Source organism: Pleurodeles waltl, chromosome 7 (assembly GCF_031143425.1).
Source record: "Pleurodeles waltl isolate 20211129_DDA chromosome 7, aPleWal1.hap1.20221129, whole genome shotgun sequence".
Taxonomy (NCBI): Eukaryota; Metazoa; Chordata; class Amphibia; order Caudata; family Salamandridae; genus Pleurodeles; species Pleurodeles waltl.
Window position 1 is genome coordinate 794894440 of NC_090446.1, and position 15192 is coordinate 794909631.

Sequence of the window (15192 nt, forward strand, 5' to 3'; positions counted from 1 at the left end):
GGTGTTCTTCCTCATTGTTTTTTGACCACTTTGGCTTCGCTGGTTGCGAACTTGGGGATTTTTGTTTCCTTTTGGCAATAGGTGAGGTATCCTCTCTTTCCCTGAGCGCATTCTCCCGAAAAGGAGGGCTTAATCCTTAGATACTGTGTTTCCTGTTGTCGGCCTGTTTACAGGCACGTTGGCTGAGAAGGATGCCCCGCCTCACCTCGTGTCAATAATCGAGGGGCATGAGCACGCAGAGGCTGTAAATGGGGGAGGGAGGGGGAAATAGAGGGAAAATGGAAATTATTTAGAGTAAAATGATAAAAGTGCCACTCCTCTCAAACCTTCTTAAATCCCCTCTGGTCGCAAGCTGCACCCTTGAATAAGAGCCCCTTGCGCAACCACGGCCTCAGGCTCTTGTCAATTAGCGCCTGGCTCCTCCTCACTTCGCACCCTGTAGGTTCAGTCCATGCACCGAGAGTTCTGGAATCTCCGGGGGCTTGTGACCTGTCCCCCTCACTGTGCTACACAGTTCTGCATCTCCTCCACCTCGGGCTCTATCAAGGCCTTCCACCTCAGGCCCTTTCAAGGCCCGGCGCTCAACTCTTGTCAACCTCTATAGGTCTATTACTTCTATCATAATGTTCTCGAAAAATTAACTCTCACAGTACAACACAGCATAATGCAGTAACTCAGCAGTGAGAGATGTCCTCCAGGACTGATGCTTAAAGAGTATATCGTTTGAGTGAGGCTCAGACAACAGGCAGAATTTTCTCAGTTCACTAGGGGGCGAGGGCGGGAGCTGTCCTGGCAGTCTATGCGGTCCTGATCCAGTTCGGACAGCTGGTCAAAATATAACCCCACCCCTCTTCACGACTAGCTACAGAGCCGAGTCTTTGTCTCTCTTTCGGTCTCGGTCTCAATCACGGCCGCAATATCGGGCACTCACTGCGACCACAGCATGTGACTGTCTTGGGACCTAGTAGGTACTGGTAGAATCAGCAACAAACCAGTAAGACGGTTCCTGAACATTGCTGCTTACTTCACGCTGCTGCTTGCTGCCACTTGCATGCTTGCTAGCCTCTCATTCCCGTCTCACTAACTTGCTCCCCAGCCCCCCTAGTCCTTACTCTTCGTTCCTCAGGTCACTCCTCTGACCCCAGTGGTCCACGCCCTCTTGCTCTATACCTCGCTGCGTGTCTTACCACTGTCCTTTCCACCGGACTTTCACCTCAGACCTTGGGGCTCACCTTGGGCTATTCTTCGGTCCTCGGGCTTCTTTTGGCCTGTCGGATCTTGTTGAAACAGCGGACCTCAAAGGACGCACTCTAAGGCCGCTTCTCTGACCGAGCCTCAGTGGCCCGAGTCTCTCTCTCCAGGAGTAAAACTGAAGGACAAAATTGTGGCTATTGACCTGTTAAATTCTTGAATTTGCTGTAGGGGTAAGCACTTTAAACTAGGGATACAATTTATTACAAATGTATATAGCACTCTAGTTAAGATCACAAAGAAGTTCTCAATACATTATCACAATTAAACATGTAAATGGGTGCCAGAGATCGGCTGTAGAGGATGTGGATAATCCCCACACCATTTTGCCTTCGATGTTCTGCCCAGCAAGGGGACTTTCTGCACACTATTTGGCAATGTAGCAGTCTTGAGGAGGTTTTGACAAAGGTTTTTGCAAGTCTGGGGACCATTCTGGGTTGGACTCTTCCCAGTGACCTAGTCCTATACTGCTCCTACATGTAGTAGACAGGGACTGTGATAGATATAATGAAACCCTGCTGCAGCTTTGCTTGATAGTTGTAAGCATGATGAGTTTAATGCGCCTCATATATTGTGCAAAGGGTTCCCCATACAAACACTGTACAATTTGGAGGGAAGGGGGTCGCTACCTCGGAACCCAGATGTGTTAATGGGCAATAGACGGTTTATTGGGAGTGCACCATTGGGCCTAGTCTGTGTCAGAATAAAGTGGGAGGTGTTCATAATGCGCTGTGATAGAAGTATGAGGCAGTCGCAGATGTGCATGATATGGTGAAGCATCAAAGATAATTACAATTTACATTGATCATAACTATTTGTCTGTAAACCCTGGTTTTCTCATTACTAACTTACAAATGCTAATAAAATATTTTATGACAAACAAAAAGTGTAAATGGGCAAACCCAGACTAGTTTGGACCATACATACCAAGTTCATTTCCTGAGTCAGTTCTGAAAGAATCATTACTCCAATTACACAGTGATCCACAGTGCCCTGTAAAAGAACCAAACAAGATTTGTCCCATAAATGTGAAATTATTTCTACAGGCAGCCAATGGCTTTGGATCTTGCAGTTATGTTGATGAAAGTAGCCCTTTAGAAGTTGTTTGTGTCATTTTGTTCATCCCTTGATTAGCGGTCGTGTTCACTGCACGCATGAGTACCTTCTTCATTCAATCATTTATCACATTATTCCTGATGTAAATAAAATCAATTAGTCAGTGGGGAAGGTACCAGAACATCAAGTAGGATTTCTGGTAGGTAGGGCGAAGATAACATCCGAAAAAAGAACTACATTATTCAACAAGTATCACAAACAAGAAACATATTCTTTTTACTTCAGGTACTTGTTTTCACACACTACAAAGCAAACTAAAGCTTGCAAGCATACTGAACAATTCCAAGATAAAGTGAAGTAATAGCTATCTATGAGCATAACACCTCAACGTACATTTAAAAAAAAAAGAAAACACAGCTAAATTGCAGATAAATTTACAAATAAAAACTGAAATTCACTTATTATTGTGAGGACCACAATCCTGCACTAAAGCAACAGCTTTGCAAGCTATTAAAGGCAATTTAGCACAATGATCAAATCCAAATCACCCTCATGCTAAGAGAGCTAAACTAACATCAACTGCATGTGTGACTCCTTTCCATTGTCTACAGCATCATACTCACATCAGTCAACCTAAAGAAGCCAGGAAGGTGGCTACAAAAACTACCCATCTCAGAACACTGCGAAATCACCAGGAGACAAGTCACCATATTGCTGTAAATTAAGAAATGTCAGAAGCAGCAACACTATATTTCCCCAGACTATGTAAAAACACTGACCTTGGCTCTCCTACTGTGAATTAGAGAAGGGCTGAAAACCTACCAGTTTGGAAAATCCGTTCCCCAGACCGTCTGATCCTGAATACAAGAATGTTTTTATGACTTAGTCAGTAATGTGCATGGCATATTTTATTTGTGTGCCACTTGAGGACTCACATGAACTTTCTCGTATTTATCTCAAGTTAGAGAACTTAAAGTGCCGGATTACAGCATTTCTGAACTCTGTTGTGGGTCGATTGGGAACTAATGAGGGTCAAATCTCAACATTGAATGTAAATACTGCACACCACATGACTCAGCTCAAAACCGATGGTTCCACCTCAGCATCGCAGGAATGGGCAAATTGTGGACATCACACTGGCACCCTAATAGGGCCAGCCCACATGTCCATTAATTTGCTCCATATTATCCCTAAAACTGTTCTATCCACAAAATCTGGAGGAAGAAGTAATATCAGTACTATTTCCAACTGAGGAGCTCTTTGTTTTGCAACTGCCACCTGAGGTAACACTGTTTAACACACTACTCAAGAGGGTTCCAACCCCTTAGAACCTTCACAGTTTGAGGAGAAATACGTTTGGTAAATAAGGTCATTTACTGGCTGAAGTGGAGATTAGGTGATAACAACTTATTATGCAATGAAATTAAAATGGTGCAGAGAATTCCTTGGACAGGGAAGATGTCAACAACAGATGCCATCAATTGTGTTATTAATTTCAAGAATGATTTTTTTGTTTGTGATTTGTTATTTAGATATAATTCTCCTATTTTGGGCTACAGCCAGATCAAGGCCCTCGCACTGGTGTTTTTTTATTTTTACCGACCAAGAAAAAACATAATAGCCTCGACCAATCCAATTAACACTTTTAAGGGGTCGACCCTATTGCTATATTTTTCTATCCAAGTGGCTAACGAATATCCCTCGCTGCCAAAGCTTGAGTCTGTAAATGAACAAATAAATACTTCAGAAACACCACACTTAACTAGATGAGATGTGAGAAATAGATCCCCATTTGTTAAAGATGGCCTATCAGGTGTGGCTTAACCAAGCTAAGTTGTGGCTTCTACCTTTAATTGTCACACTATTTTAACATTTAATGACAGAGTTTTGACCTCTTATAGATTTGACTCATGGAACACAGCATGCTTGGATTCCAAATTAAATAATCAATATTGGGTGTGTTTTATTGAAGTTTTTCACATAATCTCTTGCCAGGAATCTTGGGTCAAGCACTGTTGGCATACAGATGGGTTCACCTCATATTGTTCTCCTGAAGTCCACATAGGCTGTGGCAGAGCTAAGGGCAGGCAACTTACCTCGGTTTCTCTTTGGTTGCCAGATATAATTATTTGGTCATATTTGGATTTGCCACATTTCCATCTTTGGTTGTTTGACTGTAGCCCTAAAAAGTATTATCTAATATATAATTTTGATCCAAGTAACACTGCCATTATCAATTAAGCAGGGTAATTGAGGGGTTTGCAAGCAAGCAAAATGGTCATGCGTCCTTGGTATGGATAGGAGATCTTAGCATTCGTCATTGTCATCTATTTGGCACTACCTCCTGTGGAATAACTGATCTGACAGTTGAGGTTTTAACTCATTTTCATCATTCAGTTTACAGCAAAGCCCTTAACCTGCTCCTCTCCAAATACTGTTTACAGTCTGCTTTCGATTATTTTTCTAGCACACCGGTAATGAAGCCTACATTCACTGGAAGGGGCTACAGCAGTATTATTATAGTATAGTATTAGTGATATTGTATTCATTTCAAGTGAAATATTGGGGTGTTTTACTGACTATATGTTCATTGACAATGTTTTTACACAATGACTGTAATTTAGTGCCATAGAGTCCACACGAAACCCCCTTCCAATATTTGCAGAACAAAAAACGGGAGATTTTGTTGCGATGGGATCGAGTTGACAAAAAAAAGTTAATCGATCTCAACTCAAACAATAAAACAGAGTTGCAAACTTGTTTGGATGAGAGATCTGAGGCGGAACACTTTATTAATGTTATGACACAAACGTATAACAATTAGGGAGCTCCAGTCTAATCCATCTAGACAAAGCAAGTCAAAGCAGGCACAACATTATTTCATTAAAGCACTTCAATCAGTCCCTACAGATAATGAAAATGTCTTCCTTTGCAGGGTGGCCTACAAAAAGAGTCATCACTCCCAGACCGAAAGCTATAAGAGTGGATGCTTGTGAGTTATATAAACGCTGACTCTCAAAAAATATTTGTGCATTCTGGTTAATTTATCATTCTTCAAGGATTGCTCAAAGTCTGGCCTTGATGTATTTCATCCTGATGACAGGATTATTCAGTTTATTGGGATTTATACGGTCTCAAATACAACACAGTGAGTATCCCCTACCTGATCCTTATTACTTGCAAAGACTTGGCTTTCATAAAACATCCTGCTGGTACAGAAAACAATTATTTTTTTCTTTTGTTAGACGCTCACCCACTCTAGTTGTGGCATGCTTCATTGTTTGGCCTCATCCTGGTCCCTAAAAACCAGGATGGGCTCGACCATTAAATAAGGAGTACTTTAGATATTCTCAGCCGGTGTCCTAAAAAGATTTTAAAAAACCCAAATCAACCATGGTATCCTTTCATTAATGGCTATCTGGGTATGACTAAAAAGTAGTTGTAAAATGTGGGTACAGACATTAGGTCATAGTACCCTAACAATCAGCTGACAAGTTTCAGCCCTTTATATTATGGCCTCTTCGGTCCAAGGCTTTCACCAGGACATAGAATACACTGCTGCTGGTTTGTATTTACAACATTCAAAACATGCAACACTCATGAATCTGCACTTTGAGCTGCAATCTCTCAAATATTCACCCTGACAGTAATCCTCGCCTATCGAACTCCCAGGCCACGAGCCACGTTTATCAACCTCATCACAGAATTTGTCGCTCTTCTCACCATCGATTCCAGAGGCTACATTCTCCTAGGCGACCTCAACTTTCACCTGGAAGACCAAAACAAACCCTGCTCCACAGCAATACTTGAAAGCTTGAGCAACATTGGACTCACCCAGCTCGTCACAGAACCAACACAAACCACAAGACACACACTGGACCCCATTTTCACCACAAGCAACAGCATAAAATACAACTCCACCACACCTCTGTCATGGACCGACCACTCCATCATCCAGTTCCAAATTAACAAACCTCAATTTAACACCTCTGCCAAAGCCAGCACTGCAAGATACAGCTGGGGCAAAATCACAAAAGCAGACTCGCTCAGCATCATCAGCACTGATCAGCATAGCCCCAAAGACAACCTTGACAAGGACATCAACAACTGGATTTAGAACTACTCGGACACACTTACACCCATCAAACCCAAAAAGCATAGTAGATCAAACAGGCAGGCCAACTAGTGCAAAGAAGACCTCCAAGACACCAAACAACACTGTAATCAGCTATAAAGGAAATGGAGAGCTAGCCATGACACCACAGGCAGAACTATCTACAAGGCTGCACTTAGGCCCTATAATCAGTAAATTAGAGACAGCCAAGAAAAAAGCACTAATAGACCACATCAAAGGAAGCTTCAACAGCTGCAAGGAGATATGCTCGATCATCAAGGATTTCACCTCACCCTCAGCCACTGTCAACAACAATGCTGCCTCCCAAAAACTCTGTGACAACCTATCCAACTTCTTTTACAGCAAAATTGCAAACATCTACAGCAACATCTACAGCAACTTCATACACCAACCCACCTGCAGAACTTTCTGCTAACCTACCCACCATCAACCAAGATGGCCATCTGAACAAATGGACGACCCACATCCAGAAAGAACACAAGAGCAATCATGTGGACCATCCACTTAGGGGGCCCAACAGACCCATGCCCCCAAAACTACAACCTGGGAACATCACCAATCAACACAACCCTCACCCATATCATCAACACCGTCATCATGTCCGTCACATTCCCGAATTAATGGAACTTCCTACCCATCTCCCTAACTCCCCTACCTAGACAAAGTGATTGAGAAGGTGATTAACAAACAATCCACAACTGACCTCGAATATCACCATCTTCTAGAAAACACACAATCAAGATTCAGAAAGAACCACAGCACTGAAATCTGCATTTATCACAGCCACCAACGAAATTCCAAACATCCTGGACCAAGAATAAACATCAGGCCTCATCCTGCTCCACTGCTCTGTGGCCTTAGACACTGTCTCCCACACGTTTCATCCCTTTATATTATGGCCTCCAACAACACCCTCATCAGAAGACTCCACAAGACTGGCATACAAGGATCCACTCTCAAATGGGTCTGTTCCTTCCTCACAGGAAGAATCCAAAAGGTCCGGCTGCTAACCCTTTACATCAGAGACCAAGAAACTGATATGTGGTGTCCCACAGGGATCCTCTCTCAGTCACACATGACACAGCTCGCACTCATCATCCAATCACAAGACATCATCTTCATCTTCTACGCTGATAACCCCAAACTCATTTTCTCCCTCACGGACAAAAAAAACGCCACCAGAACCAACTTCACCAACTGCATGACCACAGAAGAAGCCTGGATATGAACCAACTGCCTGAAGCTCAACTCTAACAAGACACAAGTACTGATCTTCAGCAACAAGACTGTGCCATAGGATTCCACCTACAGGCCATCAGCCCTAGGACCAACACCCACACCTGCTGAATATGTAAGAAATCTGGATCATCATGGATGACAAGCTTAACATAATGGCTCAAGTCAATGCAGCGTGCACCTCCTGCTTCCACATCCTACATATGCTGCCAAAGATCTTCAAATGGTTGCCTCAGAACATGACATGGACCATCATGCAAACAGACCTCATCAGCAGGCAGGACTATGCACAACACTGTCTATGCCGGAATCTCCAAACAACTTCTACACAGACACCAGACCATCCATAACACAGCCACAAGACTCATTCTTGGCCTCCCAACCCGCACCCACATTACACAGCACCGCAGGGAGCTTCACTGGATCACCATTCACAAGTGCATCCAATTCAAACTTCTTACATACACATACAAAGCCCTAATCAACATAGGACCACAATACTTTAACATTTGCATACATCTACACCTACAGTATGCCTCAGTCTCACTAGCACACACACGCCCTCATCTGTAAAAGCAAATCTGGAGGTCGCTCATTCTCCTACATCGCACACAAGACCGGAACGACCTCTCTCAGCACATCAGAGCCTCCTCCTCAATTCTTGAGCTCTGCAAAAAGTTGTAGATCTGGCTCTTCATATAAGCACCTTGGGATCACACACTTACACACCTTGCCCAAACGCCTGGATACCATCTTTGGTGATTAGTGTGCTATACAAAACACTTATAGAAGATAACATAATATAGCATAACATAACATACAAAGATTAGGGATCTAGTGAAAAGCCTTAAAAGATTACACTGCTCGGAATAAACCTAATCCTCTGCAAATTACACTATGTCAGAATATTAATCTGAGCAGAGCTTCTTTCCAAACATAGGAACTACAAGTCCAACAGATATTAGGCCCGGTACATTGACAACAGTTACTACAAACTGACTGATAAAGACATCTCCCTGACAACTATCAGAGGTTAACTTAAGAGTACCATCCCCCGCACAGTACATAAAAAAATCTTATACTAGATTGTGACTATATACAACAAGTACATATACACAATTAATATGTTAGGGGAGTTTTCCAGAATTTGATAATCTTTAGATACATTTTCTAATAAGTAACACTATATTTGTGTTATTGGGTTCCTAAACACTTGGGCCCAATTCAATGAAGAAGCGCACTTATGGGTGCACCAACACTACATTTCCCATGATCTGTGGTGCGTTGGCCCGTTCCAATGAAAGAGCGCACTTATGGGTGCATAGTACTACAATTCCTAGGATTTCTGGTATGTCCCGGATGCCGTGACGTCACTGTGTATGCACTTTGAGACACAAATGGCCACCAACGAGAGACTGAAATACCAGGTCCCATTCTCAGCTGTATGGCCAGCAGGCTGGAGAGGGGGAGATCTAGTAGGTTGGAAAGCAGCATGTCCCCATTGACAAAGTAAATGCAGGGGGTGCGATCTGACACCACAACCTAGCACTTACTATTGCAACCTTCGTAGTTCTGTCTGCCTCATGTTTACTTTACACCATGGAGTTTCTGGCGGCAGCCTTTTCTTTGACCACTCTTTGTGGAAGATGAAAAGCTCTTCTCTGTGTCTGACTACAGGGGCATGCCCTCCCCTTCCTCCCATGTGGCTATTTAGGATTCCACAGTAGAGTATGCCATTGCATAGAATATCGTGATACAACACTATTTTCACCAAGCGTGGTATGCTGTTACGAGTCTTTATTCATGATATGAATACACAGTCAGTGTGGCACATGTGGTACGATTACAGCGAAAACGTGACTAGTGTATGATTTCTTGACTGCATGTATATATGTTTTTCATGAAGTATCTAGCACAGCTTTTTAGAACACTGAGCACGAATGAAGATGAAAATCACAAGGAGGAATGTTCTATTGTAATTCCAAAGATACTATTTTACTGAAAAAAGTGGATTACTTGTTTTCTATACTATAGGAATCAGGACCTCCTACAACAGACTACATGTGAATAATATCTCACCTTGCATGCATAAGAATGTTGAATGTTTTGAACGCTGTGAATACAAAACAAGTGTTCTGTGTCCTGAACAAAGTCCTGGATCCAAAAGTAAAGGAAATATGTCAAAAAATTGTAAGGGCAATAGGTCCCAAATATTCTTACTCCTACTTTAAGACCTTTTTTTAATCATACCCAAACAACTGTTAAAAAAGGGATACAGAGGTTGGCATGAAAGTGTTTATCTTTTTAGGACCCTGGCTGGGACTATACAAAACGCTCCATGAAATACAGCCTAGCCCATTCTGTGTTTTTTGAGACCAGGATGAGGCCCGATGATGAAGTATTCAAAGGTCTCTCTTCTCTCTCTGAGAGGAGGTCCCTTCTTGGACTTTGCCTCAGATTCTGGATAAAAGTTGTACATCATTGTCGAACAGTGACTTATATGTCAACATAAGGGATAAGGTAGAGAGGCAGTATGAAGGTTTTGATGTAAAAAAGGTGCCCAAAGGGCTGAAGGCCAGCTTGTAGATCTATCTAGGTAAAATGGGCTCCACTTCTGACAAATGTATTGGGGCCATTGCTAGATCTGGGTCACACCATACTTAGTTTTATGCAACGATTGAGTCTATTTTCACAAAAGGCAGTAAAGGAGAACCTAAATGTTCCCTCCGAATATCACTCTTGATTTGACTTCTAAAGTAATGGGCAGGATTCTTCTAGATTGCTTGGATGTGTGGGCTCATGATAATCATATTTTGTATGACATATAGTTCAGCTTTACAGCTGGCCTCTGTACAGTTAAGCAGTACTTAACCACTACCACCTCATAAACAAATATTCCATTTCCAAAGAGGAGTGTATTTACTTAGCTTTTATGGATCTAAGCTCGATTTTTGATCATGTAAATAGCTCCAAACTAAGGTGTATTAAGTCTGATTTCATGTTGCAGGTTAACACTGTCAACTCTCTTACCCAACCGAGCAACCAGGTGACTGCCAGCATCAGATATGGTCAAAATGGCAAGTCTACAACACTCTTCAAACTTTCTATGGGAGTACGGCCAGGTTGCGTACTCGCTCTATTCTTATTTACATTAATATCAGTGGATTTGAAAAACATTTAGTTAAATTTGGTTTTGCTGAACCTTGAGTAGACGCTCACCCTATAATTGTCCTCTTCTATGCCGATTATTTGGTGCTCAAGCTCAGTCCCCACTTGGGTTACAGAGACTGCTGAATTAATTTTCCATTTTCATGGCAAACCTAAGCCTAACAATAAATGAGTCAAAGACTCATGTAATGGTCCATGGCTATAAAATGTTTAAATCTAAGGCCAGTTTGGTAAATAATACTAATATTCGCCTTGTTGTACCTGACATCCTTGGGGTGGGCTTCCCACAATGTTTTGTCTTCCATGCTCCTGTTTTTGCTGACTTTAGAACTCTGCACACTTTACCACTGCTAACTAGTTTTAAAGTGCTTGTTCCTTCTCTTTTAAACATGGTAAAATTGGCTTACACCCAACTGGCACATTTAATTTACCTGTAAGTCCCTCGTAAACTGGTAGCCCCTGTGCCTAGGGCCTGTAAATTAAATGCTATTAGGCCTGCAGCAATTGTTGTGCCACTCACTTAAGAAGCCCTTTAAAAATGTCTCAGATGTGTCACTGCAGCCTGTATGGGCAGTTTTAAACTGCAGCCTGTATGGGCAGTTTTAAACTGCCATGTCAAACTGGCAAGATAAACCTCTTGCCAGGCCCAAACCTTCCTTTTTAAAACATATAAGTCAGCCCTAGGGTAGGCCTAAACAGCCCAAAAGGGAGGGTGCAGTATCTTTGAGAAGCTGGACATGTACATTTACGCTTTACATGTCCTGGTAGTGAAAAATTCCTAAATTCATTTTTCACTACAATGAGGCCTACCAATAGGGATTGTCATTACATTTTATAAATTATAACGTTTGTTTAGAAACAGGTATAAATGTTATGTTTGGTCTACAAGAAATCGTAATTTAAAATTCTCTCTAATGGTACAATTGAATTTTAAGTCACAATTCTGAAAATATCACTTGTAGAAAGTTGCCATTTTCTTGTCCTAACAATTTGGTGCCTGCAGCCTGTATCCTGGGTCATCTGACTAGGTAAAGCTGGCAGTTGGTCTGTGTGTATTGCTTCCAGATAGTGACCCGAATGGGGAATAGGTGTTGGCAGGATAGGCTATGATTTACGTTCTGAGGAGAAGCTGTCACCTACCACACTTGCACATCACAAAGTCCCTGCTTGAGCACGCTCACAAAGGTTTGACACTAGTTTTTTGTGACCCCAGACAAGCTGTGGCCAGGGCAGAGAGGCAGAACATTTCAGATACCTCCTGGGGGGAGGAGGGAGACTCTTTAAAGTGGACACCAGGTATAAACAGTGGACCCTCAGACACAACTTTTTAGCAAACCCCTTAACCTGTGTGTCCAAAAGGACTGCTGTGCTGTTATGCAAGAAGGACTTCTACTCTGCTGCCCTGCTGCCTATGTGACAAGGACTGGAACTGCTGCTTGAACCTCGTACCACAAGAGTGATGGTTACCTTACTGGACTACTGATCAGAGCAGAAAAGGCTCAACCACCTTAAACTCAACACCTGGACTCTATCTGCTGTGAATCTTGTCCCTAAAGTGGTGTCCTCAGATCCAACTCTTCAGTACGCCTGTGGACCCTCTGTCCTGGACCCTTGGAAGTGGGCTTGAAGGTACTCTGCCAGCCCAGCTGTGGTTCTGGGAGCAGAACTGTCGATTAGCAAAACATCCCCGGCACTGTACCTTACATCGCAGCCAACAGCTTTCTCCGAACCACCGCTGCACAACTGAGGCCTTCTCATTGCAAGCCCCTTGTTGATCGCATCCGTGACAATGACGCAGAATCCCGCAGCTTCTTCTGAACTGCTGCTGCACAACGCATCCTCAGTGCGGGATATCGCAAGGCTCTGCAAACCAGGATTCAGATACTTTGTTCAGCGGGCCTAACCTGGTTCCTGTATCCTGCCCTCACTCCATCATGGTCGACCTGACCTTGTGACTCTGTCCCGGGCCGGCACAACCATATAACCACAGTTGGTGAGTTGTGCTTCTACATGTAAAGCTACCACTAACCTTTGGTTCCAAATCTGCAGGAGTGAGCATGGCCCAGCCAATTCTCTCCAAGAACCAGCCCCAAAAGAGAACTAAAAACAGAAAGGAGGTAGATGAGGGACAAAGGACAACATAGGATGGATAGGAATCTTGGTCTTCGCCACAACCAATCAACAAACTCCTCACTCTGGAAGTCCCCTCATTGCTGTATGGGGTCTTAAAGGAACATAAAAGCAACCATTAGAATTGAATGGTTATAATAAGCAAAATAATACCCACGCATAAGTATCTCTGCACTGGATCCCTCAAATAATAGCACTCACCATGGAGAGATTACTGTAGCCATCACAGGGAGATGAGTTACCATCACTCACAAAACCAAATTCCCGGAATAGTCAGGATGGGTTCAATAAAGTTCCAGAAATACTGACTCTCCACTAAAATAATTAGCCGAGCAATATTAACAAAAATATAGCTCCAACGGAGCGAGAGGAATGAAGGTACAATTACAAAGCCACGTATGTTTCTCCTAAAACATTAATAATCCTTTCTTACAGGCCCATTGCACGACCCTTGGTAGATTGAAATTCGCAATTCCATCTAAGGAATTTGTCCATATAGAAATGAAGAGCAAGAAAAAGTAGGAAATGCAACAAAGGGAAAACCACCAACGCAAAACTGTGTCCTTGGCACATGAAAATAGCTGCAGGGAATCTAAAGGGCTGGATGAAGGCAGGTCCACAACTCCACCACGGGAATATGAAACAATGTAGGAAGGGCAAAACACTCAGAAGCAAGGAGGTGAGGTCACACGATGAGCAGGAAACTCGAAGTCAAGCAAAGTTAACAGCATGGGCACAGCTAAAGTACAGAGCTGTCGCCCCTGCTCTGGAATGCCTCTCCCACAGGTCCTACGCACTCCTTCAAACCTCGCTGGAGGTCAGCACATTGAGAGGGATCAAGAACAGAGATACACAGGTACTGGCATGGGATGAAATGTAATGAATTCACAGTGTACCCAACTAACTTTACACCGCAGAAACTGGGCATACAGGAGAGGAGGGCACAGGCCTACAGTGTCACCTAAAGACAAGAAACCAAATACTTCAGGAAGCAATGACATGCAGGAGGCATACTGCACAAGAAGCTCGAGGCGTAACAGTAGACACTATTTTCACTTGAATCTTTGAAATTGCATATCTTTGGTTCTACAGATTGTTTTTGTCATTTGACAATTTAATACATTTTACTCTGTTTCTAAATTGGTGTGAGATTTTTCTTGTGTTGTGTTCTCACTTTTTTACTGTTTGAACTGATGCATAAATATTTTACACGTTGCCTCCATGCTAAGCCTAACTGCGTTTATGCCAAACTAGCAGACAGTTAAGCACCTATTAATTTGGGGTACATGAGTTTCACTGTGATAGAGATTCTGGTTGCTGCTTGAGTAGGGGTTAAAACCCATCCACTTCCAGTAATCCAAATTTTGTACAAGTCCTGTTTCCACCTTTTAATTTTTTTTTTTTATACCTGTAGTTGGAGCCACCCAATAGCATACAAGTTTGGCTGATTTTGCAAGTAATGTGGAGGCTATTTTCAGTTTTGTGTCGCAATTAGGTACCAAACCATTAAAAGAAATAGTGGCAATATGTAAATAAAAATGTCTGTCAATTGCCACCTACAGCGCTGGGCTCTGGGGTATGCAGGAATTTCCAGCTATTCAGAAGTTAGAGAACAGTTTCCTGAGAAGGCTGTTGGCGGTCCCTAAGAACACCTCTACTTATTTGTGTCATAGAGAATTGGGGTTAGACTATATAACTGATCATGTCAAGCTCCATCCCCTTCTTCTGTAGTTATTTGTACCAAGCAACAGACTACTTTTACTTGCTTAGTATTAGTATATTACAACACAGAATGCCTTGAAGATTCCAAGACGGCGTTATGTAGAAAAGAAAAACACATGCTAGTCATTCTCTAGAACATTTAAAGAATTTGACTCCAATCCAATGACTCTGAGGTGTTATAAAAACACATTAAAAGGCAAGTTTATTTGTGTTATAATTAGCATTATTGTTTATTATTGTTAAGTACTACTAGTGGATCAATCCACTGGAAGCAAACATATATGCAATGAATTCCCTGAAGTGTTTTCAGAAAAAATACGACTCCTAAAACAATACCAACACAAGATTAAGTTGAAAGCAAAATACAAACCTGTTGTACATAAATCAAGACCTATACCGCACTTAAAGTGGGGCCCATTAGAAAAGGAGCTAACCAGGCTAAAAGATTTAGGAGTAATACAACTCATAGACTGTTCAGAATAGGTATCCCCAAT

The 15192-nt window shown here is 42.4% G+C and overlaps 1 protein-coding gene across 2 annotated transcripts in view; it reads right to left on the minus strand.

The window, feature by feature from the left end:
* RANBP17 (RAN binding protein 17) overlaps positions 1-15192 on the minus strand; it is a 1172021-nt gene that overhangs the window by 1061934 nt on the left and 94895 nt on the right. For both annotated transcript variants that reach the window (XM_069199335.1, XM_069199333.1), the window contains exon 5: positions 2179-2244. In XM_069199335.1, the coding sequence (XP_069055436.1) occupies positions 2179-2244 (66 nt within the window). The remainder of the gene's footprint in view (positions 1-2178; positions 2245-15192) is intronic.